General features: G+C 40.5%; 1 protein-coding gene across 1 annotated transcript; it reads left to right on the forward strand.

Annotated features, from left to right (window-relative positions):
- Positions 1–499: 499 nt before the first annotated feature.
- On the forward strand, positions 500–25,386 carry RDH10 (retinol dehydrogenase 10). The gene is made up of 6 exons (XM_082479040.1): positions 500–907; positions 1,130–1,365; positions 21,101–21,199; positions 22,595–22,740; positions 23,082–23,213; positions 25,136–25,386. Exons 1-6 carry the CDS (start codon positions 619–621, stop codon positions 25,257–25,259), a joined length of 1,026 nt encoding a protein of 341 aa, XP_082335166.1. The 5' UTR covers positions 500–618; the 3' UTR covers positions 25,260–25,386.
- The last annotated feature ends 48 nt before the right edge of the window (positions 25,387–25,434 follow it).

A 25,434-nucleotide genomic window follows, 5' to 3' on the forward strand; every position in this document is an offset into this window, starting at 1 on the left:
ACCCGGGAGCCGCCGGGCGAGGGACCCTCCCCCGGCGGCGGCGGGGCGGGGCGAGGAGGGGCCGGGGCCGGGGCGGGGGCGGGGGGTCCCGGGAATGCGGGGCGGGCCGGGCCTGCCCGGGGGAGGGCTGGGGAGCCCGGGGGAGGGGCCCGGCCACCCGGCCCGCCCTATATAGGGGGCCGAGCGAGCAAGATGTTCACTGCCAGTAGCGGGGCCGCGGGCGTGTGGGGTCGGGGAAGCGGCGGCGGGTGGGTAGCGCAGTGTCCGGGCTTCTTCCTCGGTGTGTGTGATCGAGGCAGGGCGCGGGGCCGCGGCAGAGCCCGGCTCCGAGTGCGAGCGGCGCGGAGAGCAGGGAGCCCGGCCGTGCGCGGCGGGACCCCCCCAGGAACGGAGTCTCCCTCCCTTCCCGCCCGCAGCGGGAGGTCCCGGGCAGGGGCGGTCCCAGGTGGGGAAGCCGGGCGGTGAGGAGGAGCCGCCTCCGCCGCGGGGAGGCTCCGCGCCGCCGGCGGCCGTCCCCTCCGGCTTCGCGGGCGGCCGTGCCGCGTCCCGTCCGTCCGTCCCCCCCACCCCTTAGCCCCGCTTCCCCCTTCCAGCCCCGCTCGTTCGGGGTCCGGCAGCATGAATATCCTGCTAGAGCTCTTCGTGGTGACTTTCAGAGTGCTGTGGGCTTTCGTGCTGGCCGCCGCCAAGTGGCTGGTGCGGCCCAAGGAGAAGAGCGTGGCGGGGCAGGTGTGCCTGATCACCGGGGCGGGCAGCGGCCTGGGCCGCCTCTTCGCCTTGGAGTTTGCCCGGCGCCGGGCTCTGCTGGTGCTGTGGGACATCAACACTCAGAGCAACGAAGAGACGGCGGGTATGGTGCGCCACATCTACCGGGAGATGGCCGAGGCGGCCGCCGCCAACCCCAGAGGTAAGCGGTGGCCTGCCGGGGACGGCTCCCCGGCCGCTGCCCCTCGCCCCTCACTTGCCCTGGGCTGGGGAAGAGTTAGCCGAGGTTGCCTGCTCGGGCTGGAACCCCCCCTCCCCCGGGAGTGGAGGCATCAAACGCCCCATCACTCGACTATTTATTTAATTAACAAAATATAAGTAAGAATTTTATCTCCCCCCCCACCTTGTCTGTATTCTTTAGTAGCTGGAGACGGAGAAAAAGATGCGCTGCCCCATTGCAACTTGCAGGTTTACACGTACACCTGCGATGTGGGCAAAAGAGAAAACGTCTACTCGACAGCTGAGAGGGTCCGCAAAGAGGTTGGTGAGGTGTCCGTCCTGGTTAACAATGCTGGCGTCGTCTCCGGGCACCATCTCCTGGAGTGTCCTGATGAGCTTATTGAGAGGACCATGATGGTCAACTGTCACGCACACTTCTGGGTAACTATAAACTCCTTTCTGCCACCCTTTTTGTCAGTTAATTGGGGGAAATTAACTGCTGTTGCTTAACTCCTGTCTCCTTGAGTTTTGTACTTGCTCCCTTTCATTTACAAGCTCACCACTTTGTGGGTTTCTTATTTTTCAGTCTACTGTTTAACAGGAATGGTGGATATTAAAATTACTAAGAAAAAGTTTTAAATCAATTGCATCTGCCTAGAATCCAGAGTTCTAAATCTTGTGTCCTTTTCTGTAGCCCTGGATATGAAATCCTTTGCGAGCATAACCTCTGAATCTGCTTAAAGGCTGTTTCTGTTAATGAATGACTTGTCAGGCTTCTTCTGGCTAGTCTTATGCCAGTGTGTTAGCAGCTCTAAGATGCTGTTTTACTGATGGTCACAATAGCAAACTTGCGCATTTCTGGAAAAAATACTTAAAACCCCTGCTGGAAATGTTGCTTGAATTGCCTTGGAGGCAAATTGCTCCTTTTGAAGGCTGGGAGGAAAGGCGAAAAAGATCTCTCAAGAAATCAAGCCAAGAACACTTTTTCAGGAATCCTGCGTATTTGTCCTCATAGCTTTCTCTGAGGGCTGCCAGTAGAAGAAAGAAAGTCTTTAATATGGTTTCTGGGGTGATATTGTCTCCGTATCTGGCAGATCCTAATCAAGGAGAGCAAGCTACATGATCTTGCTCTTTTTGTCTGTCTAAACCTTGTTTTCTTGTGTGTTTTTATTTTTAAACCCACAGTAGTGTGGAGTTACATAAATTCGAGTGTCGAAGGAGGGCATGATGCACACTTGGGTTAGCATTAGCTGTCAGACTGAGCCCATTGTTAGCATTAAAACTGTTCTTTGGTCCTTCAAATAAGGTTATGAAATACACTTGCATAACAATCAAAGGATTAAGCAATCTGAAATATACTTCAACTTAAGCCTTCTTTGGCTGGTCTTACCTTCTCATAATAAAATTTTGTGGAATGCCTCATCTTCAAAACTTCGAAGGGCCTCCCAAACCAAACCTTTTTTTAACATGGAAGTGAAATGCTGTTTCATAACCCTAAAGGAGCCCCTTCAAATCTGTGCTGTGAAACACTTAATAGCAGAGCCTTTTTCCAATGTATTGTAAAGCTTGCAGAGAGAGTGCTTAAACTTCAGCGCACATGAGATAGTGCGTTTAGAAACTCTTTTAAACTGTGAAAGTATATTTTAAGGGAATTTGAAAAGTTCTGAGAAAGCTCATAGGACTTCTACAACTAAGAGCTTTGCGTATTCCCCTTCATAAAAGTTAAACTGATGCTTAAGCAAACAGAGATGTGCACTAGATTCAATGACTGTTCTTGATGTGGTTTAAATGCCGAATTGACAAAGTTTCCAAGAACTCTAAATTATGACATCACCATGAATTAAAATATGGGAGGATCCTAAATTCTCCAGCTGTTCTTCCTTCAGGCCCAAGTCATACACTTATTTATAACATTGTTTCAGAGACCTTTTTAAAGCACCCTCTGTGTGTTCTGAGTCTCTTACAGTAATAGAAAACCAATCTTAGAGTCTAGTATTGCTATGGCTGGGTTTCCATAACAGTTTCATTCATCTCTAAATGTTAGTGTGAAGTGACTTTTAAAATTAAAATTAAAAAAAAAAAAAATACTCCAAGAAGGTATAGTTAGATCTGAACTGTGGGACTTGAGGTCTTGGCTTAAGCTTCTAAGGAGCATTCAACACCCTTTATATTTAATTGAGGGTCTGTTCATATGTACACTTCCTGCAGATCCTGTGTCCTGCTTTACTTTTCCTTTTATGTTTTTGCTGTTGGCAGAGCTTTTTTCCTTGTCTTCCCCTTCATGATCCCAGAAAAGGTTGGCTTGATCAACAGTGGGTGGATTTCTATTAAACTAATAGTACTTAATTCATAAGATATCATCTGAATCAGCTGATTTGAAGCCAACTTTTTTGATGCAAGTCAATGATGACTTAAATAGAACAATGTGTCTAGATGTGTGAAGTCTTACATAGCTAGTCTTTTCCGTGTCAGCTAAACTGGTGGTCCAAACGCAAAGCTAATACTCTAGAGCATTATGTAGACTATTAACTATTCTTGGATGGTGTTTCATCCAAAAAGCTGTAAATGGATTTTAAAGACATGGATATTCCATGTAATATTGCTTCAGTAGTTAAGTGTTTGTACTTTCTGGGTTTTGGTTGTTTTTTTTTTAATGTGTGACAGGGAAAATTCTTCCTCATCCCTTGATCATTAATCAAGCCTCAGTGTGCTTCTATATAAAAACCTGAAATGGGAGTCTCCTACTGTCCCCTTGAAATCTCTGAAATAAGATTGATTGCCTGCTCTCCATGCAGAATGCAGGTGATCTGAGCTTGCTTTACATTAGCAGCTACAATCTGAAGGCAGCCCAACTTCTGCAGTAGGCAGTAACATGCTGTTGTGACTCCAACTGGGCTGTGTACCATACCAAATTGGCAGTCAAGAGAGTCTTAGCAGCATGCCACAACCTAAACAGATGCTTTCCATTTTGCTGACATTCATGATTTGTATAATCCTTCCTATGAGTGTTCTATATAAACATGTCACCACTGCATCATGTAGCAATTTCCACAGCATAAAATCCACTGCAGTATTAAAAACCTGTTATTTCATGCTGTGATAACTTGAATGCTTCTGATATTGAAAACATAGGGACAAAATCCATTCCTGGTTTGAAACAAGCCAGCTCTGGTTTACTATAATTTGCAGATGCATAAAACTGTAGCAGGAGTGTAACACTATCTTTCCTGCCAGTCTATTGCAAGAATAATAACTTACTTGGCTGCACTTGTCAATTACTGGAACTGAACTTCTACAGACTAGGAAATGTTCTTCCTGTGACGTGTCAGGATTCAGATTTGAAAAATCTTGAATCACAGTATAAGATAAAGCTGGTGCTGAATCAGTTTTAAGCAAATATAGGAACATTGTTTTTTTTTCTTGTGGTTTTACAATAAAGCTTAAGTGAAGTATCAAAATACTGTTTTAGATTGTGGAACTGTATTTAATAAAACTACTGTACAAACTTATTTCAGGACAACTTGAGATACTTGTACCACCTCTAACACTTTTTCTGGAAGAATAATGCTATTGCTGTATAAGTAGGTATTAATATTGTGCATCTGCTTTAGTACCTGGGAAGTCCTAGATTTGGTTGTTGAATGGGACTCATGGAGGGGCAGGGGCAAGGTGATGATCAGAGTCTGTAAATTCTGTGACATGAAGGTCCTTTTGTACAGCATATCTTCAGTATTCAGCTCTGTGAGAAATGATCAGCGTTTCCCTGTCATGTGGATCCTCCAAATCTTGCAGCTTAAAGCTCTCCTCCTAGAGGCGTTCTCTTCAATTTACCAAAAGGGGGAAGCAAAAGCATTCAGCTCCAGCCTTGTCATATTTATTAAAAAAAAAAAAAAAAAAATCCACGCAGTGAGAGACTACAGCCCAGACTTTGAAGACTTGTGTACTACTGTCTTAACTGCACTAGTTATGTTAATTTGCTTAGAAACAACTTGATTTTTTTGAAGTTATGCAGGTATATTTGTCTTTGTAGAAATTGAACAAATCTTTTAGGTGGCCTGATATTGATACAGGAAGAGATAAATACTGAGTAAAGAGGGAAATACTACTCAAGTAATTAGGGCATTCATAAATAATCTAAAACTTAATGTACCTTGGAAAGAAAGTTAATGCAGAGTTAATAAATCAAATGCCTCTTTATCCAACTGCTGTAGTTGTCAGTCTAACTAGAGTGTAAGGATTGCTAAAGCCCTGAAAAATAACATTGGCTTATAGTCATGCATAATGTGTCAATACTTATGTATTGTTATTCTAGACTCTTCATGTGCTCTGGTGTTAAATAAAGCTCACTTATGCCTATAGTTAGTTTAGTTTAAATGTGGAAGTATTGCACTTAGCATGCACACTGAATCTTCTACAGAAGCTTAAATTATGTTATTTGAAACTATACCAGGCTGTGTTTTTTGTGGCCTGTTAACATAGTAGTTTGATTTTTGTCTATGATCAAATATAGACACAGTATTTCACTGACAGGCCAGCTAGCTATATTTAGCTTTTTGGATGATTTGAATTAGCTGCTTTAATTGATTTTTTTTTTTTATTTCCTGATAACATAATCCAAGATGCATAAATTTACTTACAAAGTTTAATCTACTAGCTCTTGCCTTTTTTCTTTGAAAAATGAGTTGGATTGAGTTCAAGCACCACATGTGCATGTGATCCAAAAAGTGTCATCAAACCTAACTCTTCCATCGCAAAATGATTCCAACTACATGCCACCAGTAAATTACCCTGGACAGCACATGTGTTTTATATACTGTGGTATCATGCTGGGCAGTGAATATGAAGCAAAAAGCAGTCAAGACTCTTAGCTACGGAAATAGTCGTATTAGTCGTACTTAAAACTTTTAAGTGCTTTGGTATGGTTCTGCAGCTCATATGTTCTTGGGCTTATTTCTCGAGAAAACAGAGGGAATCTATCAATTGAGAAAATATTGTATTCCAGATGCATTTTATAGAGGGAAGTAGTTAACATAAGATTTAGAAAATAAATGGGTGTACGTGTATTTCTGGAGCTTGAGTGGGCACAAGACTACTGGCTCAGAGCTTTCCTCACAGATCTATTTTATGGTCTGCTAGGAGTTTGTCTACCATTGTGTCAATCACAGTTGTTACCAGCATGCAATCTTCTAATTTTGTAACCTGCATCTTGCAATCTGTATGTATCTGTAGTCTAGCCTTGTAGTCACACTTTAGTTGTAGTGACTTTTTTTTTTTTAAATTGTTTTTTTATTAAAGGTTTTTCAATTTTCTGATCCTTTTAGGAGGAACAAAGAAAAACAACAAAACCACCAAACCATTTAGTTAAATATCTAAGCTTTGCTTGTGGAAGGAATCTTGTATCAGTTTCAGAGTAGACATGAGTGAGGCTAAAAATGACTCTTCAGATAATGTACTGATCCAAAGAGTCAGCAAGCATAATTAAGCATGTGGGGGTGGGGTAGTAGGTGGGTCTTAGTTTTACATGAAAATCCCCCTTCGTTCATAGGAATCATATGAGTTCAAGCACCCGTAATTGGGATTCCAGAGTGCTGGTTACCAAACTGTACCTGTTCCACATGTTACTCAACTGTAGTCCTTGGAGGTCCGTTCAGTCATGGTTACCATTGTCTACTGTATCTTGATGATAAATAAGTAATTCCATATCAAGGAGTGTGAACAAAACAGCTTATAGCACTCTTCAGTTGTTTAATTAGCATCACTTCCATCAGGGCAGTGGGAAAAGCATATTGAAGATTCTTTGAACACGTTGCCTACAACACCAACTTTCCTCCGTATATTTTAGAGCACCTTCCTTGCGTGGTGGAGAATGCTGACTGCTTTTGTTCAAACACCGGATGAATTAATGAGTTTCCCTTCCTTCTCTTTAACAATGTAAAGTATTTGATTTTCATCCTAGTCAGTTAACAAATCTGAAATGACTACTCAGACCTTTTCAATAAACTGCTTCAGTTACACTTGAGCTTTTGCAGTGGCTGGTCTCAGACATATTTTGGAAATGAATTTGGTGCGTCATTTGGAAGGTCTGTAGAACTTGGACTCTCAAATGACAGAAAATAGAGATTCTCAGATTGTGACCCACGGATTGTTTGTTGCTTGTAGATTGGTGTCCAAGATAGTAGTATAAGGTGTGATTAGCCAGTTACTTCCATGCACTAAACTGTCTGAAGCTTGAAGAGTTTAGGTGAAAACAGTAAAATATTTCACAGAAAAGCAATGTGGAAGACCCATTAAGGACAGGGAAAGTTGTCCTGAAGCAAACATGCCAAGACTTCTCAAACTAATTGAAACATATTTGAAGTATTAATCAATTATTTGTGGCTTGCAGTGCTACAGCCTTCTAAAATAAAGCTGGAGTTGCAGCATAGCTTGCAGAGGTAAGGCACTTGGGATAATCTCCTGTGACTTTTTCTGAGAGTTGGAAACTTGTCAGCAAACCCTATGAATGCTTTCAAAATCACTAATCTACTCTGAAGAAATGGTCCTGGATCAGCGCGATGATTAAATTCCTGCTTCTTATGGAATGAGATAGATCAGCTTAATAAGCAAAAGCTTCTGTGCTGACTTTGGTCTGATATTGTGGTGTTAATTGTGAACGATTTGGGGAGACAGGAAAACCTTGAATGGAATGATAGTCTTTGCTACTGTGGTGCCTAACCTCACTAGAAGTGGAGAGAGTAGCTCTTCACTATTTCAGTGCAGTACTTGGTCTAAAAGATTATGTGTGTCCTTCTCCTGTCCTGTGGAGGCTAGGAGAGCAGTGGAGTTTAAAGTTCTAGATCCTTCTGTCTACAAGTAACATTCGCTTTTATTTTATGAGAGGCAGCTAAGTTAATGAGATCTTGTTACATTATTACCTTGCTGTAATAACCAAGCGACTATAGCACACTTGTAGAAGAGAGACATATTCATGTGCTCAACTGTGGGGAAAAAAACCAATCCTAATTATGATGGTGCTAAGTGTCCTGCTAACCTAGCATTTGCATCACTGCCGAAGACCTGTCTTAACTGATCTGTGTGGGTAAGCAATCCTTTCCTGTAGCTCTCAGTGTCATCAATTACTCTGAATAGACAGTTGAGGAAAGATGAATATTGTGTTTTCTAGCACCATCCCTGCGATTTTAGCACTGCACTTTTTAAATCTTTTCTGCTTTTATCTTTATCAGCTGTGAAGCATTATTCTTTCCCAGTCGTTCTCATGCTTTGATTTCACTTCTGGGTTTTTCTGGGGGGGGGGGGGGGGGGGGGGGGGGGGGAAGGTTTTTGTTGTGTATCTCTAGTACTAAACCTTTCCACAGTCCTCTGCAAAAGCCAGAGCATCACTCTCTTGATAAACCTTGCTCCCTGACCTTTGAGGTTTTCTGGCTGTTCACTCTGAGGGTAAAACTGAGTTATTGATACCTGTCTGTGTTTTGTGAAAGGCAAGCTGCGGCTGATTTACGTGCGATACTATATACTTTTTGCTTGTGGTCTTAGGCTTCTTAGTCTGTTAAAGACAGTGTCTTTCACAATGTAGCTACAATGTAGATGAGTAGGCATAGGCTGACAATCTCAATTTCTGAGGTTTTAGTTTGGAAGAAGATATGTCGCAAATGGGGGAGAGATTTACATCTGCGCTTACACTTCTGAATTAAGACTTTGTTCTTGTAAACAATTATATTAGTATAATGATTTATATGCCAGTCAAATTAACACTTGACACAAGCGAGTTATCACAGCCAGGATGGGAGGGCATGGTAGGCCAAGGAACACAGGAACAGCTGTGGGGCTGAGGTGGCTGCCTTGGTGTGAGCCTTTTGAAATTCAAGTTTGTTTGGCTGTTGAATTCTACACCTAAATGTGCCCTGGTGCTGGTCACTTCTGCCATCTGTTTGAACTTGCGCAACAGCTTCTCAAGCACTCCCCTTTCAGTGTTGGTTTGGAAAAGCGCTTGAGCATGTGTTTAAAAGTAACTTGTCCAAAATTTCTGTTGACTTAGGATGAACCACAGCTTAGTGGTGGCAAGATGTCGTGTGGGACCACCCCTTGAATGTGCACCTTACCTTGCACTAGTTTTGGTATTCATCTGATCCTTGGGTGAGCCTGTTCAGCTCACTAACCTGTCTGGATGGCAGGGAGGAAAGCTGTTCATTTTCTTGGACAAGTTGATTAGTTTTTCTGTTTAGAGACTCATCAACGTTTCAGACTTGGACTAGCCAGTGTGTGTGCGGTGGGTGTTGGGGAAAGGGTGAGGAGGGGTAGGATAAAACCATGTAGCTGTGAACAGGACCTCTGTGGCTGTCTGATGAAACCTCATTCTTGGAGAGATTTTCTGGAATAGAATTTACAGGCTCTGAATAGTTAAGTAGTCATAAATGGTTCCAAGCTATAGCAAATGCACCACTGGCATAACAGCCTGAATGTAACAACTCGAGTTCTGAAGAGATTGCAGTATTTTAATTACACACTATTAAAAACCCTTAGATAAAGGTAAGTTAGTTTTCTTAATGCATCAAATAATGTTGTGTTAACAGGTCTAGCTTATTTGCCTTTCATCAATACTATGATTGCTGTTGTGTACTTGCAAGAACAATGATCTCTGTGCCTACTGCACTGTTTGACTTCTCTGGAAATCAGTTGTGCTAACACTGTTTGAATGTGGAAAAAACAGGCAGGAGCCATGTTTCAGCTTGTGGGAAATGAGCATAGTTTCCATAGGCAGGCAAAGGAAGGAAGTATCTCTCTGTCTTTGAAAACTCACCCCCTAAGAAAGTGAGCAGTTTGCTGCTGTTTGGTTAAAGTGCCTGTGCAAGTGGACTCTGAAAAATTAATTACTTGCTGTTTTGGTAGCTGTATTAGCTGGAGGTTTTTTGTCATTTTAGCCTTTGTTGGCTTATGAAGCAAAAGTTTACCTGATAAGACTATTTGTTTTCTGCAGACCCTTTTTTGGGAGGCTGGGGAGAAGTATGAAACAGAAACAACTTGGTTTTTAAAATCCTCTAAGCTCCATGCATTTTAAAAATGTTGGTTCTTATTCAGTGAGTTACTTCATAAGAAGTTGGAGCCTTGTAGGGTCTTACTGTTTCCTAAACAAACTTTGAAGCTAAATTTCCATTCAGCTATAATATCTTCTTTATTTTTCTGTTTCCAGTAAGAAAGACTTGTATGTGAAAAGGGGAGCTTTCCTTCTAATGTTTTTCCTCTTGTGAGATACTCAGTTATGGCATAATCACTTTCCTTTTTATAAAGTAATTGATTCAAAACAATGACTTAGTGACTGAATTGGGGAAGATGAGTAAAGTGACTCAGCTTTCATCTGCATGCAAGTACTATAGCAATTGCAGTGCTACAGAGGTACTGGCCTTAAGGTATGTATAAAATGTGAGACTGTCTTTTTCCATTTAGCCACTTCTTAAAAAGTGTGTTACATAAATTGTAAAACATGAGTGATGACTTCATACTTTCCGTAAGTCGTTATGACAGTACTGTCCTCTAGTAATTTTTTGGAAACATGCAGACTAAAATACCAAGTTTTACTAACTATTCCAGAGGATGACTAAGCTTATGGCAAGCTGAAGAAAAATGTGTATTTAAAAATTGGATTGTGTTCTTGTTCACTGAACAGAATATTCTGAGCTCTTATCTAATAGTTGTTCTAAAATGAATTTGTTATGTGGATTTTTCACTGACTCATAGGGGCATGTTTTCATTTTTGTCAAGATTATCAAATAGCTGGCAATAAATAACTGCTCTCCAAATGGTTGGACATTTGCTGCAAACTTGTGCTAACGAAGGTGAGGGACTAATGTGTTTGTTACACTAATGTCAACATAGCTCTGAAACACTACACATCCTTTGACATGGCCATTTGTCAGTATATAAACAAAGTAGAATTTCTAGTTGCTTGACTTCAACAGCGCTTGAACTAGCTTTTGTGGAAACGAGTAGCCAAGTGTTAACTTCTTGTATCACTTGACCAGCAAACTCTAAAGTAATTTCAAATTTGACATTTGAATAAAGGCAGGGTAGGTTGTCTTTACTGATAGATCTGCCTGTGGAAGAATACAAGGTTGGTGGTGCGACCTACTTGGGTTGTAACTTAAGTTCCTGAATTTACAGGAGTGTAACTGGGCTGTCACAGCCACGTTGGAGCTCTGTGTTAGCCTTGGGTATATGGAGAGCTCAAATGCTGACATGGCAGATCTGAGCAGAAGGATTCACTTTCTTTAAACTGCATGTTACTTTTCAGTGGCTGCTGCCAACTGTGTAATACTTGCTTTAAATCAAATAGTAATTGTGGTTTGGTAGCTATGATAGTCTGAGGGTATAATGAGATTAATATTTGTGGAGAGTAAATATCAACTTGTCTAACAGAATGCCTTTGGGCGGGAGGGAAGAGGTCAGCTTTTGTGCATGAGTACTTTGAAAGCTTCAGTTCTCATGCTTGGTTATGCTTTAAATGTGTGCTGGCTGGAGAAGCTTGCGTGTATACATTTGTTCCCAAGTTCCACTTCAGTCTAGACTTGTATCTTGCTTGTTTTGCTGTGTAAGGCAGACTGAACACATATCTGGGCCTCCAACAGCTCTCTTACCATGCCATCTTACCTACTACTAATTCTTCTCAGCTTTTAGATTAGCTTGGCATTTGAAATCCACAACAAACATAATTGTCAACTTATGTGCTGCACTTCTACACTGCTTAAGCAGAGATACTGCCTTTCTCCCTGTTCATTGCTAGCTGTTGAGAATTCAACATGATTGCTCTGTCCAAGCTTTAAAAGTCATTAAAATTCAAACCAGGCAGAATTGTCTGTGAGGGCTCAGAATACCCTTAAGAAGCTGGCAAAGGAGTGTCGTTACTGGAGGGCATCTGATAGCTGGGGGGACATCATTAGTTTTTGAAAACAGCATGGTATGTGTGTGTTCTGGACTCAGCTGAAAATAAGGTAATTCCACAGGAAATTAACCTAGGTGCTGTGCACTGCTTCATTGGACCCTCTCTCCAGCTGCAAGGACTTGAGACCAAAGGAGAAGTAGAACTGGGAGTAGAACAGACACAGTTTCAGACAGAGCAGGAAAATTTATTACAGGCAAGAGCTCCTGTAGGGGAGATACAGGAGAGATGGCAGTGGAATCATCATCCTTTCCAGTTAGTTAAGATTCTGTGTTGATAAACTTGCAGTTAATATAGGGACAAAGCGTGCAAGGTCTCTGCTGGCTTATGAACTTCTTCCTCTGTGAGAGGAAGAAGAATGGGCTGTTGAGCAGGGACTTGGTATACTTAAGTGGAGAATCACAGACCAGTTGAGGTTGGAATGGACCTCTGGAGGTCATCAGGTCCAACCCCCCTGCTCAGTCAGTGCCACCTAGAGGTGGTGGCCCAGGACCATGTCCAAACGCCTTTTGAATATCCAAGGATGGAGATTTCCACAGCCTCTCTGGACAACCTGTGACAAGGTGCTTCATTTTTCATATAAAATCAATGATTTGCAATAACTGGAGGGAAGAGGTCTAAATATACAATCAGTGATTTAAACAATTATAGATACTTCTGCATATATATGAACAGTTGTACATCAGCAAAGTGATACCTGCAAGTACAGATGAAAGTAGACAAGTTGGTGTGCATGTATGGTTGTATAACAAGCACGCCCATCGAAGGCAGCTAGATGCTTCCACAGAAATGATTGGTGGCATGTAGTCATTAGAAAGATCAGACACTTTAAAGGACAGGCCTGACATCTGAGGGTAGAAATAATTTAAAAAGCATGTAAATCTAAAATCTGTGTCCTCTTAGGAAGAAAGAACATAAAAGTTCTCAGAAGCAGAAAGATGGAGACTGCATACCAATGACATAAAGGCTTCCACTTGCTGGTATAGAAATAACAAGGGTAGTTCAGCTTGAATACCTGAACTTTTTCATGCCCGGAAAGCATATAAGGTAGTGGTCTGTATAAACAGAAGTGCAATGTTCTTAAGGAGAAATCAGGGCCACCTTCGGCTGTTATATGTACCTAAACCCCTGCCCTAGGTAAAGGTGCACTGAAAATCTAGTGATGCAACGGTGTGGGATGGAGAAAAGCTTTATGTAAGAGAGCTGGGAGTTTAATTAGCAGCCAACCACTGTAAACCTTAGGTAATGATACCTTTTCCACCTTGAATCTCAAGAAGAAAGCTTCTGAAGCAAGAATCATATTATTTAGGTAGCATTTTTGAGTACTTAACCTACAGTTCAGATGAGAGGGAGAGCAAAGCTGTTTTCTACTCCAGTCTTAGTTACCCAATTTGGGGCAGGATCACAGGAAATGAAGCCCTTAAAAGAAAGGGGAGGGGGAGACAATCTAATGACATGATAAGGCGGCAATAACAAAAGTTTCTGTTGCAATGTCTTTCCCTAAGCACTTTTCATATCCCACTCTCTGTAGACACAACTCTTTTTCAACTTAGCCTTGTTAACAAACAATACAAAAGGTAATTTAGCCAGGCAATGGTGAGTTGCCCTAGGCATGGCATAATTAGTTCTAGTAGTAAAGAGTGGAAATCAATGATTAATGTTTGAGAGATAACTAGTGGTATTAGTTTCCTGTGATTTTTTTTTTTTTTAATAGCATTACTTATCTTATCTTTACTGTCTACCCATTGTAAACAGCTTTGTGGCACTAAGTTCTGATTAAGGAAACTACTTAATTCAGTTTCAGCTTTCTTCTGATATACTCAACATGAGTTGACTCCATGTAAGAGGAACGACTACAATAACTGAACTGTTCACAGGAAACAGTGGTAACTATTGGCTTTGAAAATTGAAGAAATTTTGTAACTGGACCCTAAATACTACAAATGCTAAACAAGGTGGTGATGTAAATACAGACTCTAGCATACTTGTTCTTTAGCAAATGGTATGACAGATGTTTGTTACTACTAACAAACCCACTTACAAATGTCAGTAAATAAGATTTAACCTAGTTTTGTACAACTTTGGTGCTTCTCAGCTGATTAAATATGTCTGTTGAGAAGCAGGGGATTTTACGTGTATGGATCGGTCATGAGGGTGGAGGAAACAGGAAAGTTAATTACTAACATGAATTAATAATGAATTAAAAAAACAAAATGATTCAAGTAATAGCTTCTGGTTTTACTAAGCAAAGACTTCATGTACTTCAAAGCAGTATTTCATGCAGAGTTGAGAGAGGAAAAAAAATATGTTTATTTCTCTGTAAATCAAATACAGTTTAAATTAACTGATGTTGCTTTTCTTTGTGACTTAATTCTTTAGGCTATTATTTTGTTACCTTCACCTCTTAACCTGGGTAGATCTTATCTGTAGTTTCACTCTGTCTGCAAATGTAGGATATGCAAAGTATTGGGGGGATGTGTGTGGCTTTCCTTCCTTGTTACTCGTCATCATTATAGACTTCTGTTTAAGTCTATCTTGTTCTTTCATGAGCTTCTTTCTGGTTGCAAGGCAACTGTAACGTTATTACTGTGCATGTAAGTTAAGCATTAACTGCTGTTGCAGTTCAATATTAAAGGAATCCCCATGGCCCCAAAACAGTGGGTTTTTATGTGAAGGACAAATAAAGCTTTAGTGAGAAATTAAAGGTTGTGTTGCCTGCCAGGAGTTAAATAACTAAGGGACTCCTTTTGAGATGAAATATTGAAAGGTCTCGTTTTTTTGTTTTAAACGCAGGGCCTGTTCAAGGCACACTTGAGAGCAATCCTTGCATAGTTTCCTTTCGTGCTTTTAGTACAGCTATCTATGGAAGCTTGGTTTGAGGATGTCATGTGTTATCTCGTGATCCGTTTTGAGTAGACCCATCAACAATCCAGAGAAATCTGTGACTTTTTTTTATTCATTACTTTAGTAAGATTGGGTAATTCTGGCATAATTTGCATTATCATTTCTTGAGAATAGAAACTGAAGGTCAAAAATAACACTAATTTCCACAGCTATTCAAATATTTACTTAGACAGTGGCTAATTATCCAGAAGGAGCCCAGCACTTCTTGCAAACAGTCAGCAGAGACATCTGAGCTCCTTTAAAGCACAGCTTTGGTCCCGTATATTAGCAAGGTCAACAGTAGTCATAGACTTCTGTCTACATTCTGTATTCAGGCTGTTACTGGCAGAGCCATGTCCTTTGTGCTGTGCGATCTCTCTAGTGTTCAACTCAGTACTTGGTATTTACATGTGGTCTTAGCACAGTTATTAATCTCACTTTAACCTAATATTTCAGAGATGCTTGTATAATGGAATTTAAGAAGGATGTGGAGATAAAGTGGGAAAAATAATTGAGATGATAGTGCAAATGACAAGTAATTACTCTCAGTTCTCACTGGAGGCAAATAAAAAAGCTAGAAGGAAAATAAATGGTTAAATCCAGGCTTGTAACTGTATGCTTTGGTGCATGAGAAGGAATTTTGGATATTATAGCCTCTAACTTGAATAAATTCTCTTTTGAGAGTTACGTGGTTCTAGGGTATACTTTCAAGGCTTCGTCTAAAACTATTTGGAGATGACTTTTACTGTACTCCTGTAAGTGAAGTTCTACCCTATGTTTATAAAATGTATTTAAAGTGGTTATCTTCTGAAATAAGATGGGCTGCATGGCTGTAGCTGAAAATAACTTCAGTCTATTTACTGATAAGCTTGCCATGGGGTTTTTCTGCCTTTCAGACACCTCTTATTTCTTTTTAACATACAGTAGTGCATTAGTGCTATACTACCCAGTTTGGACAAACCTACTTTAAGTCAAGGCTGCTACAGCCTGCCTGCAGAAGAGCGAGAGGTGCTCTTTTGTCAGACCTTCATGCCTTCCTTCTCAGTTACTGCAATGGAAAGAGAAATCAGGGCATGTGGAAATCTCTGGATTTCATTCTGTGGTGGAGTAAGTGGGCCCCATGCTGTCCTGCATGGTAGTAGTAGAATCTGCAGTGTCCCCGGCTGCAGTCTGTAAGAAGAATGGGAAGAAAAGGCAAAGGCGGCTGAATGTTGATGCTGAGGGGGAGAGAGGATATAATGTGTATTTTAAACAAAAACTTGAAACACCCTTTTCTTGTAACTGGCTTCATTGCTTCGTGATAGTATAGGATTAGCTAACACACATGGCAGCAAGGCTGTTACGATCTCTGGTACCTTAGTTCTCAGAGTCATCTGGATGAGTCCTTGACTATTCACACCGATTTTGCTTCTTGGGTCTGGCCAAATAGTGTTTAACATGGAGACGAAACAATGCATTTGCCTAACAGTGCCAACAAGTGCAACATTTTGGTAAGTGTCCTGGCAGTCAGGAATAGCTGTGGCTTGGGAGGAAGTGTCTTATCTGTTATACCAGTACCCCACTGCTGTGGATGACTGTAGTGATGTAAACACTCACCTGTTTTGATCAGCCCCAGAAAAATAACCATGCTCTGTCCTCCTTACCTGAAGGGCCTGCATGGAAGATGAGCTGTTCTGTGGCATAAAGGAATTTCTGCCTTACAGTAAAGCAGCTTGTTTATGCCATCAAAATAGTTTAAAAGGGCTGTTGAAAATTGACAGAAGGCAGAAAGTATGAGAAAATAAATACTGTATTGAAAAATAGAAACTTAAAGGACCTTACGTGTTGGTACCTGCTTTATTTCTTTCTTTGATATAAAGACAATTCTCTAAACATGGGGTAGCACATATTTTTCTACTTTGGTGTGCTTTCTGCATTCAGTATCCATTGTCCTGAGCTGCATACAGCTAACATTGTTTTCTGTGGATGCTTGCTTTCTTCTTTAAGAATAATTAATCCAAAATTTAATTAAAAAAATCACTTTCCCAAACAGCATTTCTTCATATTCTCATTTGCTGTATTTAGACTAATTTGTCTTGACATTGCAGCTGTGCTGTTCTTTGTGTTGCACAATCTTTTGAGTTTTGTTTCATTAAGAATGGAACTAAAGAATTTGGGGAAGGGGAGGGAAGAAGTGCTAGACTGTTGGAAGTTAATTTGCCGTAAACCAAAATGTTGAGAACAGATTACGAAAGCTATGAAGTGACATGTAAATGCTTGTTCAGTTTCACACTTGTGAGAAATAAGTCATTAAAGCTGTGTGCACATGAAATAGATGTTTGGTTACAGCTACTGGGAATAGTTTGTTCTTACTGGTATATTCAGAAGAATAGAGGAAACTGCTTAGAAGATTAGGAATTGATCTCCAGACTCCAAAAAGCTTAAAGGTTAAACTAACTTGAAAAACTAGCTCTACTTTCTGTTCAGAACAGCTTCATATTTTCTATCTATCCTACCTAGTTGCTGTGTCTAAACTATGCTACAGGTTAGAAAATGCATGTTTGCATGATGCTTTTGGGTTTTTCTAAAAAAAAAAAAAAAGAAAAGCTAATTCTGAGCGAAGAGGATGCTTAAATTTCTTGGCATTGAACACCATATAACTTCTCTGATTCCCCACCCTGATGCATCACAACACAATTCCTTTCATCCACTGTACTCTAGTTACTGGTTTCTATTCAGTGTTGAAAAGTGTATGTTTGTCATTAATAAAAGACCAAGCTCTGACTTTAAGTACTTAAATGTTTTGGCTAAATGTCTTCCCCTACAGCTGGGAGAGGTAAAACTGAAGCCTAAAGGATCAAACCAGAAGGCATATAGTTTGATTAAATCACTTGAGTTGATTTGAATTATTTTGGGGGCCTGGTTCATGACCTCTAATGCCATGGACAAAACACATTTCTCGCTTGCTATCTTCTAATACTTTTTTTTTTTTTATGGAGGATTAGCATGTCCATGCATCACCTCAGAAGACTAATGTGGGCTGTGCTACCTGTTCAGACAAACTCCAGATGGGAAGGCCACCCAGGCGGCATCTTGCCCTGAACCAGTCAAACCCTTAACTAGTTTCTCAGCAGCACAACAAGCACACAGAAGACTTCAGGTCTGGTAGGCAGATGTAGCTGAAGCTGAAAGAAACTAGAAACGAGAAACTAGGTTGATCTGGTTTATGTAACAGGCAGAAAAACTGGGGACCAGAGTATGGAGGAAGCTGCTTTGATCAAGGAAGTGGGCTGTGCCAGAAGCTCAGTAAGAACACTGATTTATTTGGGGATTGCTTATACCACGAAAGAGAATAACTTCACTTTGGGATTGTTTTTCCCAGCAAGAGGAGGCTGGGAGGAGCAGTGGGCAAGCCTTTTACTCTGAGCCTGGAAATGCATCCCCCCATAGGGTGTGTCTGCCTCTGACGGGGCTTGTTTTCAAGTGCTGTCTCCCAGCTGTAGCAGATGGCTGGAGGATGGCAGCAACCGAGATGGCTTTCTCTGATATCCATTTAGCTGAGACGTTGATAGTTGACTGCGAAGTTTTCTACATATGATAGTTGTGCTATCTTTATAGACTGCCTCAGCTTCAGGTTTTAAGTGGATTTGCAGGATAATGTCCTATGACAAAGTACAGAGGCCTGCTCTGAACAGGCTGTTTCAGAACACTGAGGTCTCACGCAAAGATTTCCATGAATTGCTAATTGTCTTCAGAGCAGATGAGCTGTGTTTTTTCCTATGTGGCCATAAATGGCCTTTTAAGAGATGACTTACATGAAGTGACTGTAGTTCCGCTGCTGGGAGTTGTTTGGTCTGCATTTGATTGCTAAAGGCGTCACCCAAAAGTGTCCTCAACAGGGTTTATTTGTCATGTGCCAATTTCCTCTTGGTTGAAAATGGGTTACTTTAGCCACAAACTCTGACAGTTCAGTATTTGTAATCTTTACGCTTTGAAGGAGTGTAGCATAGTTGAGTGGGCTTTCTGAAATTTACTGCTCTGCAGTTGTTCTGGTTGTCTCCCGTATCCATATATACGCCTGTGAAAATTGTCTTCTTCAGCTGTAGATAAAAACAGACACTTATGGACACCTCGTTATAGTTCATCATATTTAAATTAAAAAAAAAAAGAAAAAGCAGTGCCATAGTAAAGATAATAGAAAAGCCAGTCCAATAAAGCTTGGTGCACTTGTCTGTTGTTTATTTCTTGGAAGAAAACATTGATTCATGCCCTGAAAGTGGTAGGAAAAAAGCCTTCTTGCTACTTCTTTCCCTCCCCTAAACAAACTCCAAGGCGAGTGCCCTTTCCCTTCTGTAGTTACTGTGGTTTGCAGCCAGAGCTTCAGTCTGCATTATCAAGCTTTCTGGCAATGGGAAGTGGCAATCAGTCATTCCGATGTGATGTGGACAGATAACTGACACGTAAGTGGAAACTGATGGAGCTGACTAATGCTCCGGAGGGGAGTAAATTGCTAGCAGGACTGAGTTGGGAGCATGGATCTCTTACAGGGATAGCATACACACCATTGGTGTCGGGGTGCGTAAGGCAGGTTGCAGAGAAATAACACACTGTAAAACTTCAGTGCCGTCCAAGCGAAGCCTCTTACCTTTTCAGGCGGCGCTGCCCTGTGATGACTGGGCTTTGTTGCCATGCAACATGGGAAGAGAGGCTGAAACTTTGTGTGCCTGGCACAGATTAGTTTAACAGTGAACTAAATTCTTGTCCAAGGCTCAATATAAGAGGTTTAGAGATCCCTGCCATGAGGAAAGAAACAAATGCAAGGCAGCTTGCTCTCAGATTATTTTTTATAATTAGCTTCGTTATGCAGTTATGACAGAATCTAGGAGTTGTATGAATCAACAGTAGAAAAGGCAAGGAGTCAGGAGGTCTGTTAATCTTCTATCATCTGCCAGCTGTCCAGTGAAAACACTCTTTTGTGTGGTGTTAGGAGGTCTGGATTAGTCATTTAACACCTGCAGGCAAAAATGTTGTACAAGAACATGTGAAAATCATTAGAGCAAAACTGTCCTGACGTCTGTGATTGGAAAATGCAGACAGCATAAGAATGGAATTAGATGGATTCAGCTGTAGCTTGCATGTCTTTTTAAGAATGCAGCTGACACGACTCAGACCAACAATTAAGCAAGTAGCAAATACTTAAGAGGCATTTGCATGCTCTGAGTTTGGATCCAAATTACATGGGAAGACCAGTTTTTTGGAAGGATTTGAGGTACTGAGTGAGTTAGAATAGAATAATAGTTCTGTCATTAATAGACTTATATATTAACTAGGCATGTTTGTGATTAAAAAGCAATGTCTGAAGTTTTTGGCAATTTAAAAGTGATCTCGTAGAGTACACTGACAGCCTAGAAGCTGAAGTAAATCATAACTACACATACTATTTTACTACTTCATTGATTTTATTTTTGTTTAGCGTATATGGTGTTCTGCTTAATACTTATTTTAAAAAGGAAAGTGTTGAGTCAGTTTCAGAAAACAGATATGACAAAGGTAGGTATTCTAGCGGGGGTGATCTAGCAAATGCCTTTACTTTGTTGCTTAAAATTTAATTTTTTTAAAGGTGGTAACTCTGACTTGGGATTTTAAACACAAACAAACTTTGTTATAATCAAAGCATGAAAACTGGAGGTTACAGTTAAAGTTTCATCCTGAGACTTGCTTTTGTTTTATTTGTTTTATTTTGAAATTCTTAAAGTAAGAAATTGATACTAGAAATGTGTATCTTGTCCTTTCAGTTAGAGCAATGCTTATGGAGACTAATAAAGATGGAAAGTAATTTAGACTAGCAGATATTTACTGTATTATATGTAAAAAGTAACATCAGTGAAAGTTCTGCCTTTAGTATTTCTTTTAATGTAAAATGCCCAAGATGATAAGTTAATTGGATAAAACTAGCCATATCTAACTTACAAAACACACTGTCAATAATTTGAACTGATAATCAGCACTGGTCTTAACACAGATGTGCTGGATGGTGTAATTAAACACTTTGCATTCCTTTTTCTGTCTTAAAAAAAAAATGTGACTTCCATTTTAGGGTCAAATTATCTCTTTCTGATAACTAGTCTCTTGCAGAAAAATAAACATGTCTGAGCTCAATTGATCCTTTAACCTTAGGATTTCTGGAGATATAACCCTTGCTGCCTTGCTGTCTGAATTCACAAACAAGATGTAGATTTTCTGTTGGCGTTTTTGACAAACTCAGGAGTTCAACATCTGTACAGTGATTGTACTTCTAAATTCTTGATAGAGGTTCTGAACACTTAGCAGTAATGTAGCATGTTTGTGGTGAGGTTTTTTATTATTTTTTTTTTAACTTTGTAGACCACTAAAGCATTCCTTCCTAAGATGCTGGAAATGAATCATGGACACATCGTGACAGTTGCAAGTTCCTTGGGATTGTTCAGTACTGCTGGAGTGGAGGTTTGTTAGACTATAATTAACAATAAATTTGGCACTTCTTGCTTAGGATAAGCTTTTTTATATTATCAGCTAGAGAAAATAAATCTTCAAAGATACTTGGAAGCTATGGTGCTGAGTACCATACCAACGCATGGCTCCCGGTAAGTGGGATCCACAGGACTCAGGCAGCCACTGCATTCACCTACTTTGCAAGTGGACTTGCCGCTTAGAGTAGAAGCCTAGGATGGCTCAAGATTTCAGCGTGCTAAATGATCTTTGAATTACCTGATAAATTTAGGAACCTGAAAGGTGACCACCTACCTACTGCTGTCAAGATCTTCGATGCTAAGCTTGAAGCCAAAGGCAAGGATTTTCAAAAGTAATGTTTTTTGTTTCCTGTTTCTGTGAGGAAATGGCTGCCAGCCTTCCTTCCAGAATATATGGCTCACCTGGTTCACTAGGCTCCCAGTTATAAGCACTAGGTTGTCTAGTTGCTAGCAGCTGTTTGAGGACGCCAGTTTGTGAGAGTTTTTTGCTACATCAAACTACATTAGGACTAGAGCCTATTATCTTGCTTTTGGAGTCATTAGCACAAGCGCAGGTGTGAACAAAAAGCATTCAGTTTGTGAAAAATAATTAATGTGTCTAACGGAATAATGGTCTTATTACCCCATAAGCACAGGCTTCTTTGCATATAGGTAAGGCTCAATCCAGGACTTTAAACTGCAGTGTTTCATAACAGAAATTAATGAAGCTGATATAACGGAGGGCTTTTTAGAGTATTTATTGTCTTGAGAAAACTACAAAGAATTTCCAAGACCATGGGTGTGGCCACAAGCAGAGGTGGACACATCCAGCAGAAAACTCAAATGCTGTTGCTGTCTATGCAATTATTTTTTAATATTGCTGAACTTAGTATTTTTGTGAGATATACAAGCTATGTCATCTTCTGAAAATTAAATAATACACTCAAATCTCCATTATATCTTCTGTTGAGACTAACCTTAAAAAATAAAGCATTTAAGATTTTTACACCTATGCCCTGTCAACTGCCCAAGCTTTTTCAAATCTGACCCAAGGTAGTATTAGGTATCTCAGTCCTTTGTTGTAACATTTAATATTAAGCAACCTGGTAATCGGAGTAACTTGCCATGTGAGCCTGCCTGATTCAAAGACTTGAATCCAAGGTAATATCCTCCTACATTCAGCTTTCCTGCTTTCATGATTCCGTGCTAATTGCCTCAAAAGTAAAGTGATAAATGAGTTGATGTGATGCTTTATTCAGTGGCTGTCTTTTGTTGTTGCTTTGAAAATCTGTGCAGAATCACCTCAGATATGCTTTGGCTTTGAACATGATTCATATCTGTCCTTTTTAAGTTGCCTTTTTTTTTTTTGCTTTGTTCATTGCCAACACAGGATTATTGCGCCAGCAAATTTGGAGCTGTAGGTTTCCATGAGTCTTTGAGCCATGAATTGAAGGCTGCTGAAAAGGACGGAATTAAAACAACTTTAGTCTGCCCTTATCTTGTAGATACAGGAATGTTTAGAGGGTGCAGGATCAGGTGAGTAAAATTCTCCTTCTGCTCTGTGTTTGTAGTGCCATAAAAGTACTTGAAGGTAACTAAACTGCTACCATAAAAATATTAAAATAAGTATTATACCTGCTTTAATATATTTTAGACTCAGAAAAGAGACTTTCTGAATTATTGAGTGTCTTCTGTCCTTTTGTACTCAGGCAGCAAAAGTTTTGAGCTATAGGCTTTGTAACTTAACAGTGAATATAGAAAAAATTGAAGTCTTTGTCCCCGCTAAGGCATTCCAAAGAAAGTGAGTTAATGAACTCTACACTGGCATCTACAGTCCTTTATGTATCTTATTAATCTGTCTTAACCAAATATTTCAGAAAAGAAATTGAGCCTTTCCTTCCACCCTTGAAACCAGAATACTGTGTGAAGCAGGCTATGAGAGCTATCCTTACAGACCAGCCAATGATCTGCACACCTCGCCTCATGTATATGGTCACCTTCATGAAAAGGTAAGAGCTGAAATGCTTGTTGGTTGGCAATACAGTCTACTGAGTACTAGTAAAATACACGAACTTGTCCGCTTTCTGGACATAAACACCCTCCCACCCACCCAGGCCATAGGTCCTGTTCTGTTAGAATTTATAGGTCTCTTTCTTGGCTTGCATGAGTATAGGTTGCATGCTTGGGAAGCTTCATAAAACTAGATTCTGTGTATTATGTATCCTTATTTTACCCTTCTGGTATCTTACATCCTCCTTAGATTCCTATTTTTTTCAATAGATTTTTATTTCTGTTGTTTGGGTTCCTCCTTAGGATTGGGGCACGAGGCAGCTTCCAGCAAAGAAAGCTCTAGCTGTTTATCTGTAGAACCAGCGTGTAGGAGGCCCTGCCTGCAGATTCTATAGGACTTGCACAGCTATAGTAGATAAACTGAAAATCTGCACGTTCAGAACCAATTTTAAAAGTATCAGTTTGGAGGACGGGCTATTTAAAGGAATTACCTCCTTTGTCCTGTCCAACAGACTACAGTTTTTTGGATGGGAACCTTGTTTAATCTGTAACCAGGCTGACATTTCAATGGTGCAGGGTAATACGGGAGTTGGCTTAATTCCACTAATGTAACATCAGTTGCGTTCTAGTTTATAAAGAACAGTTTCACAGCTGTGGGTTTTTTTTTTAAAATCTGTAGTGTGTAGGAGGAGCCTTTAAAATATAGCGTTGTCTTATTTTCTTGCTGTTAGGGATGGTTGCAACTGAGAATCTTGGTGTTTTTTATTCCACTTGCAAGGCAGTGGTTCTCTTCTGCCTCAAGTCTCATGGTGGACAGGCTTGCCAAAGACTAGAGGACCCTTCATCGCTCACCTCTTTCCTGGAAGAGAGTACGTATGTGTCTCTTCTGCCACCAAATAAAGGCCACTGTCAGCATCTTTAAGAACTAGCTTCTTCATCCAGAAGCTCAGAGGGTGCTTCAGTGCTCTCTGCACAAGCAGTGCCTTATGCAGCAACAGTCACATCAAAGGCCCTTCGGGTTGTCTTGGTTCAACACTTTAGCTTCCAACAGGGAGATCAAAGCTTCTGCATAATCCATGCCTCAGGCAGCAGCACTTAGATCAAAGGCCCTCCAGTCCCCACTGCACAAGCAGTCCTGCTGGCAGCAAGGACACCTGTACCAGTGACATCTACTTCTCAGTGCTTCAGTGGTCATTACTTCTAATGGCTGGATTCTGTGCACTGCTTTCCGCTGAATGAGTGTCTGATGCTATTTCCAGGGTCTGGGGAAATCCCATCTTAGTCCTTCACTAAAGCCCCTGAGCACTTGAAATAAAAGTACTGTTTTGTGGATGTGGGAAGGAGGGGAAGGTCTGCAACCAGGTATCCATCACATAGTCACCTCTTGGAATTTTATCAGGAGGGGGAAAAAGGAAATTGTTCTCTTTACTTCAGACCTCTCTTTTTGAGGATGGATGATTAAGTTTAGAATATAAGTCAAGGTTGTTAGGCATCTGGTGATCAAAGAATGGCATTAACTAACAGTAATCCCACATTAAAGAATATCTTAAATGTCTGATGACCTCTGCTGATGTGGCTTCGAGCAGACACTTTACTTATAGTAGGCCTTCTGTGGTGCCCTTGCCCTCCCCCCCTCTAAAACAAGCTATCACACTGCTTGTGAAGAAGCAACAGAAAATCTGGTCTAAGATGGAGGGATGGGAATAAGTTACTTCTTCCTCCTTTCTGCTTGCCTGTGTGGTTGGAACTCGAGAATTTCAATTCTGTCTGTAAGTATCCCTGTGAAATAAAAATCCTTTAAGTCTCTTAAGAAGCCTCTCCACTAGCTATTATGTTGCTTTTAAGGAGACCAAGTACATAGTGTAAGCTGAGGTTTTGTTTTATGTTGTCTTCTAATAATTTTATAACCTCTTTCTCACAGTATTCTGCCCTTTGAAGCAGTTGTATGCATGTACCGATTTTTGGGAGCAGACAAGTGTATGTACCCTTTCATCGCTCAAAGGAAACAGGCTACAAACAACAATGAAGCAAAAAACGGAATTTAACACTGTTTTGGATGGACTAACATTTATGGGTGAATACGATAGTTACATGACTGAATTGCAAAGTGCACTTGCATCTAACAGATGCAAATGTCAACATCTTACTGTGGCATTCTCTTGGGTCCTAAACCTGTGTATTGAACTCTAAAAATCAATGTTTTTTTATATACTGTAAATA

Source organism: Vanellus vanellus (genome assembly GCF_965231255.1).
Source record: "Vanellus vanellus genome assembly, chromosome: 2".
Classification (NCBI taxonomy): domain Eukaryota; kingdom Metazoa; phylum Chordata; class Aves; order Charadriiformes; family Charadriidae; genus Vanellus; species Vanellus vanellus.

Coding starts and splice junctions, on each gene's coding strand:
- RDH10 (XM_082479040.1), top strand. CDS start 619: ATGAATATCCTGCTAGAGCTCTTCGTGGTGACTTTCAGAGTGCTGTGG. Junction 1,366..21,100: donor ACTGTCACGCACACTTCTGG/GTAACTATAAAC, acceptor TTAACTTTGTAG/ACCACTAAAGCATTCCTTCC. Junction 22,741..23,081: donor TTTAGAGGGTGCAGGATCAG/GTGAGTAAAATT, acceptor CAAATATTTCAG/AAAAGAAATTGAGCCTTTCC.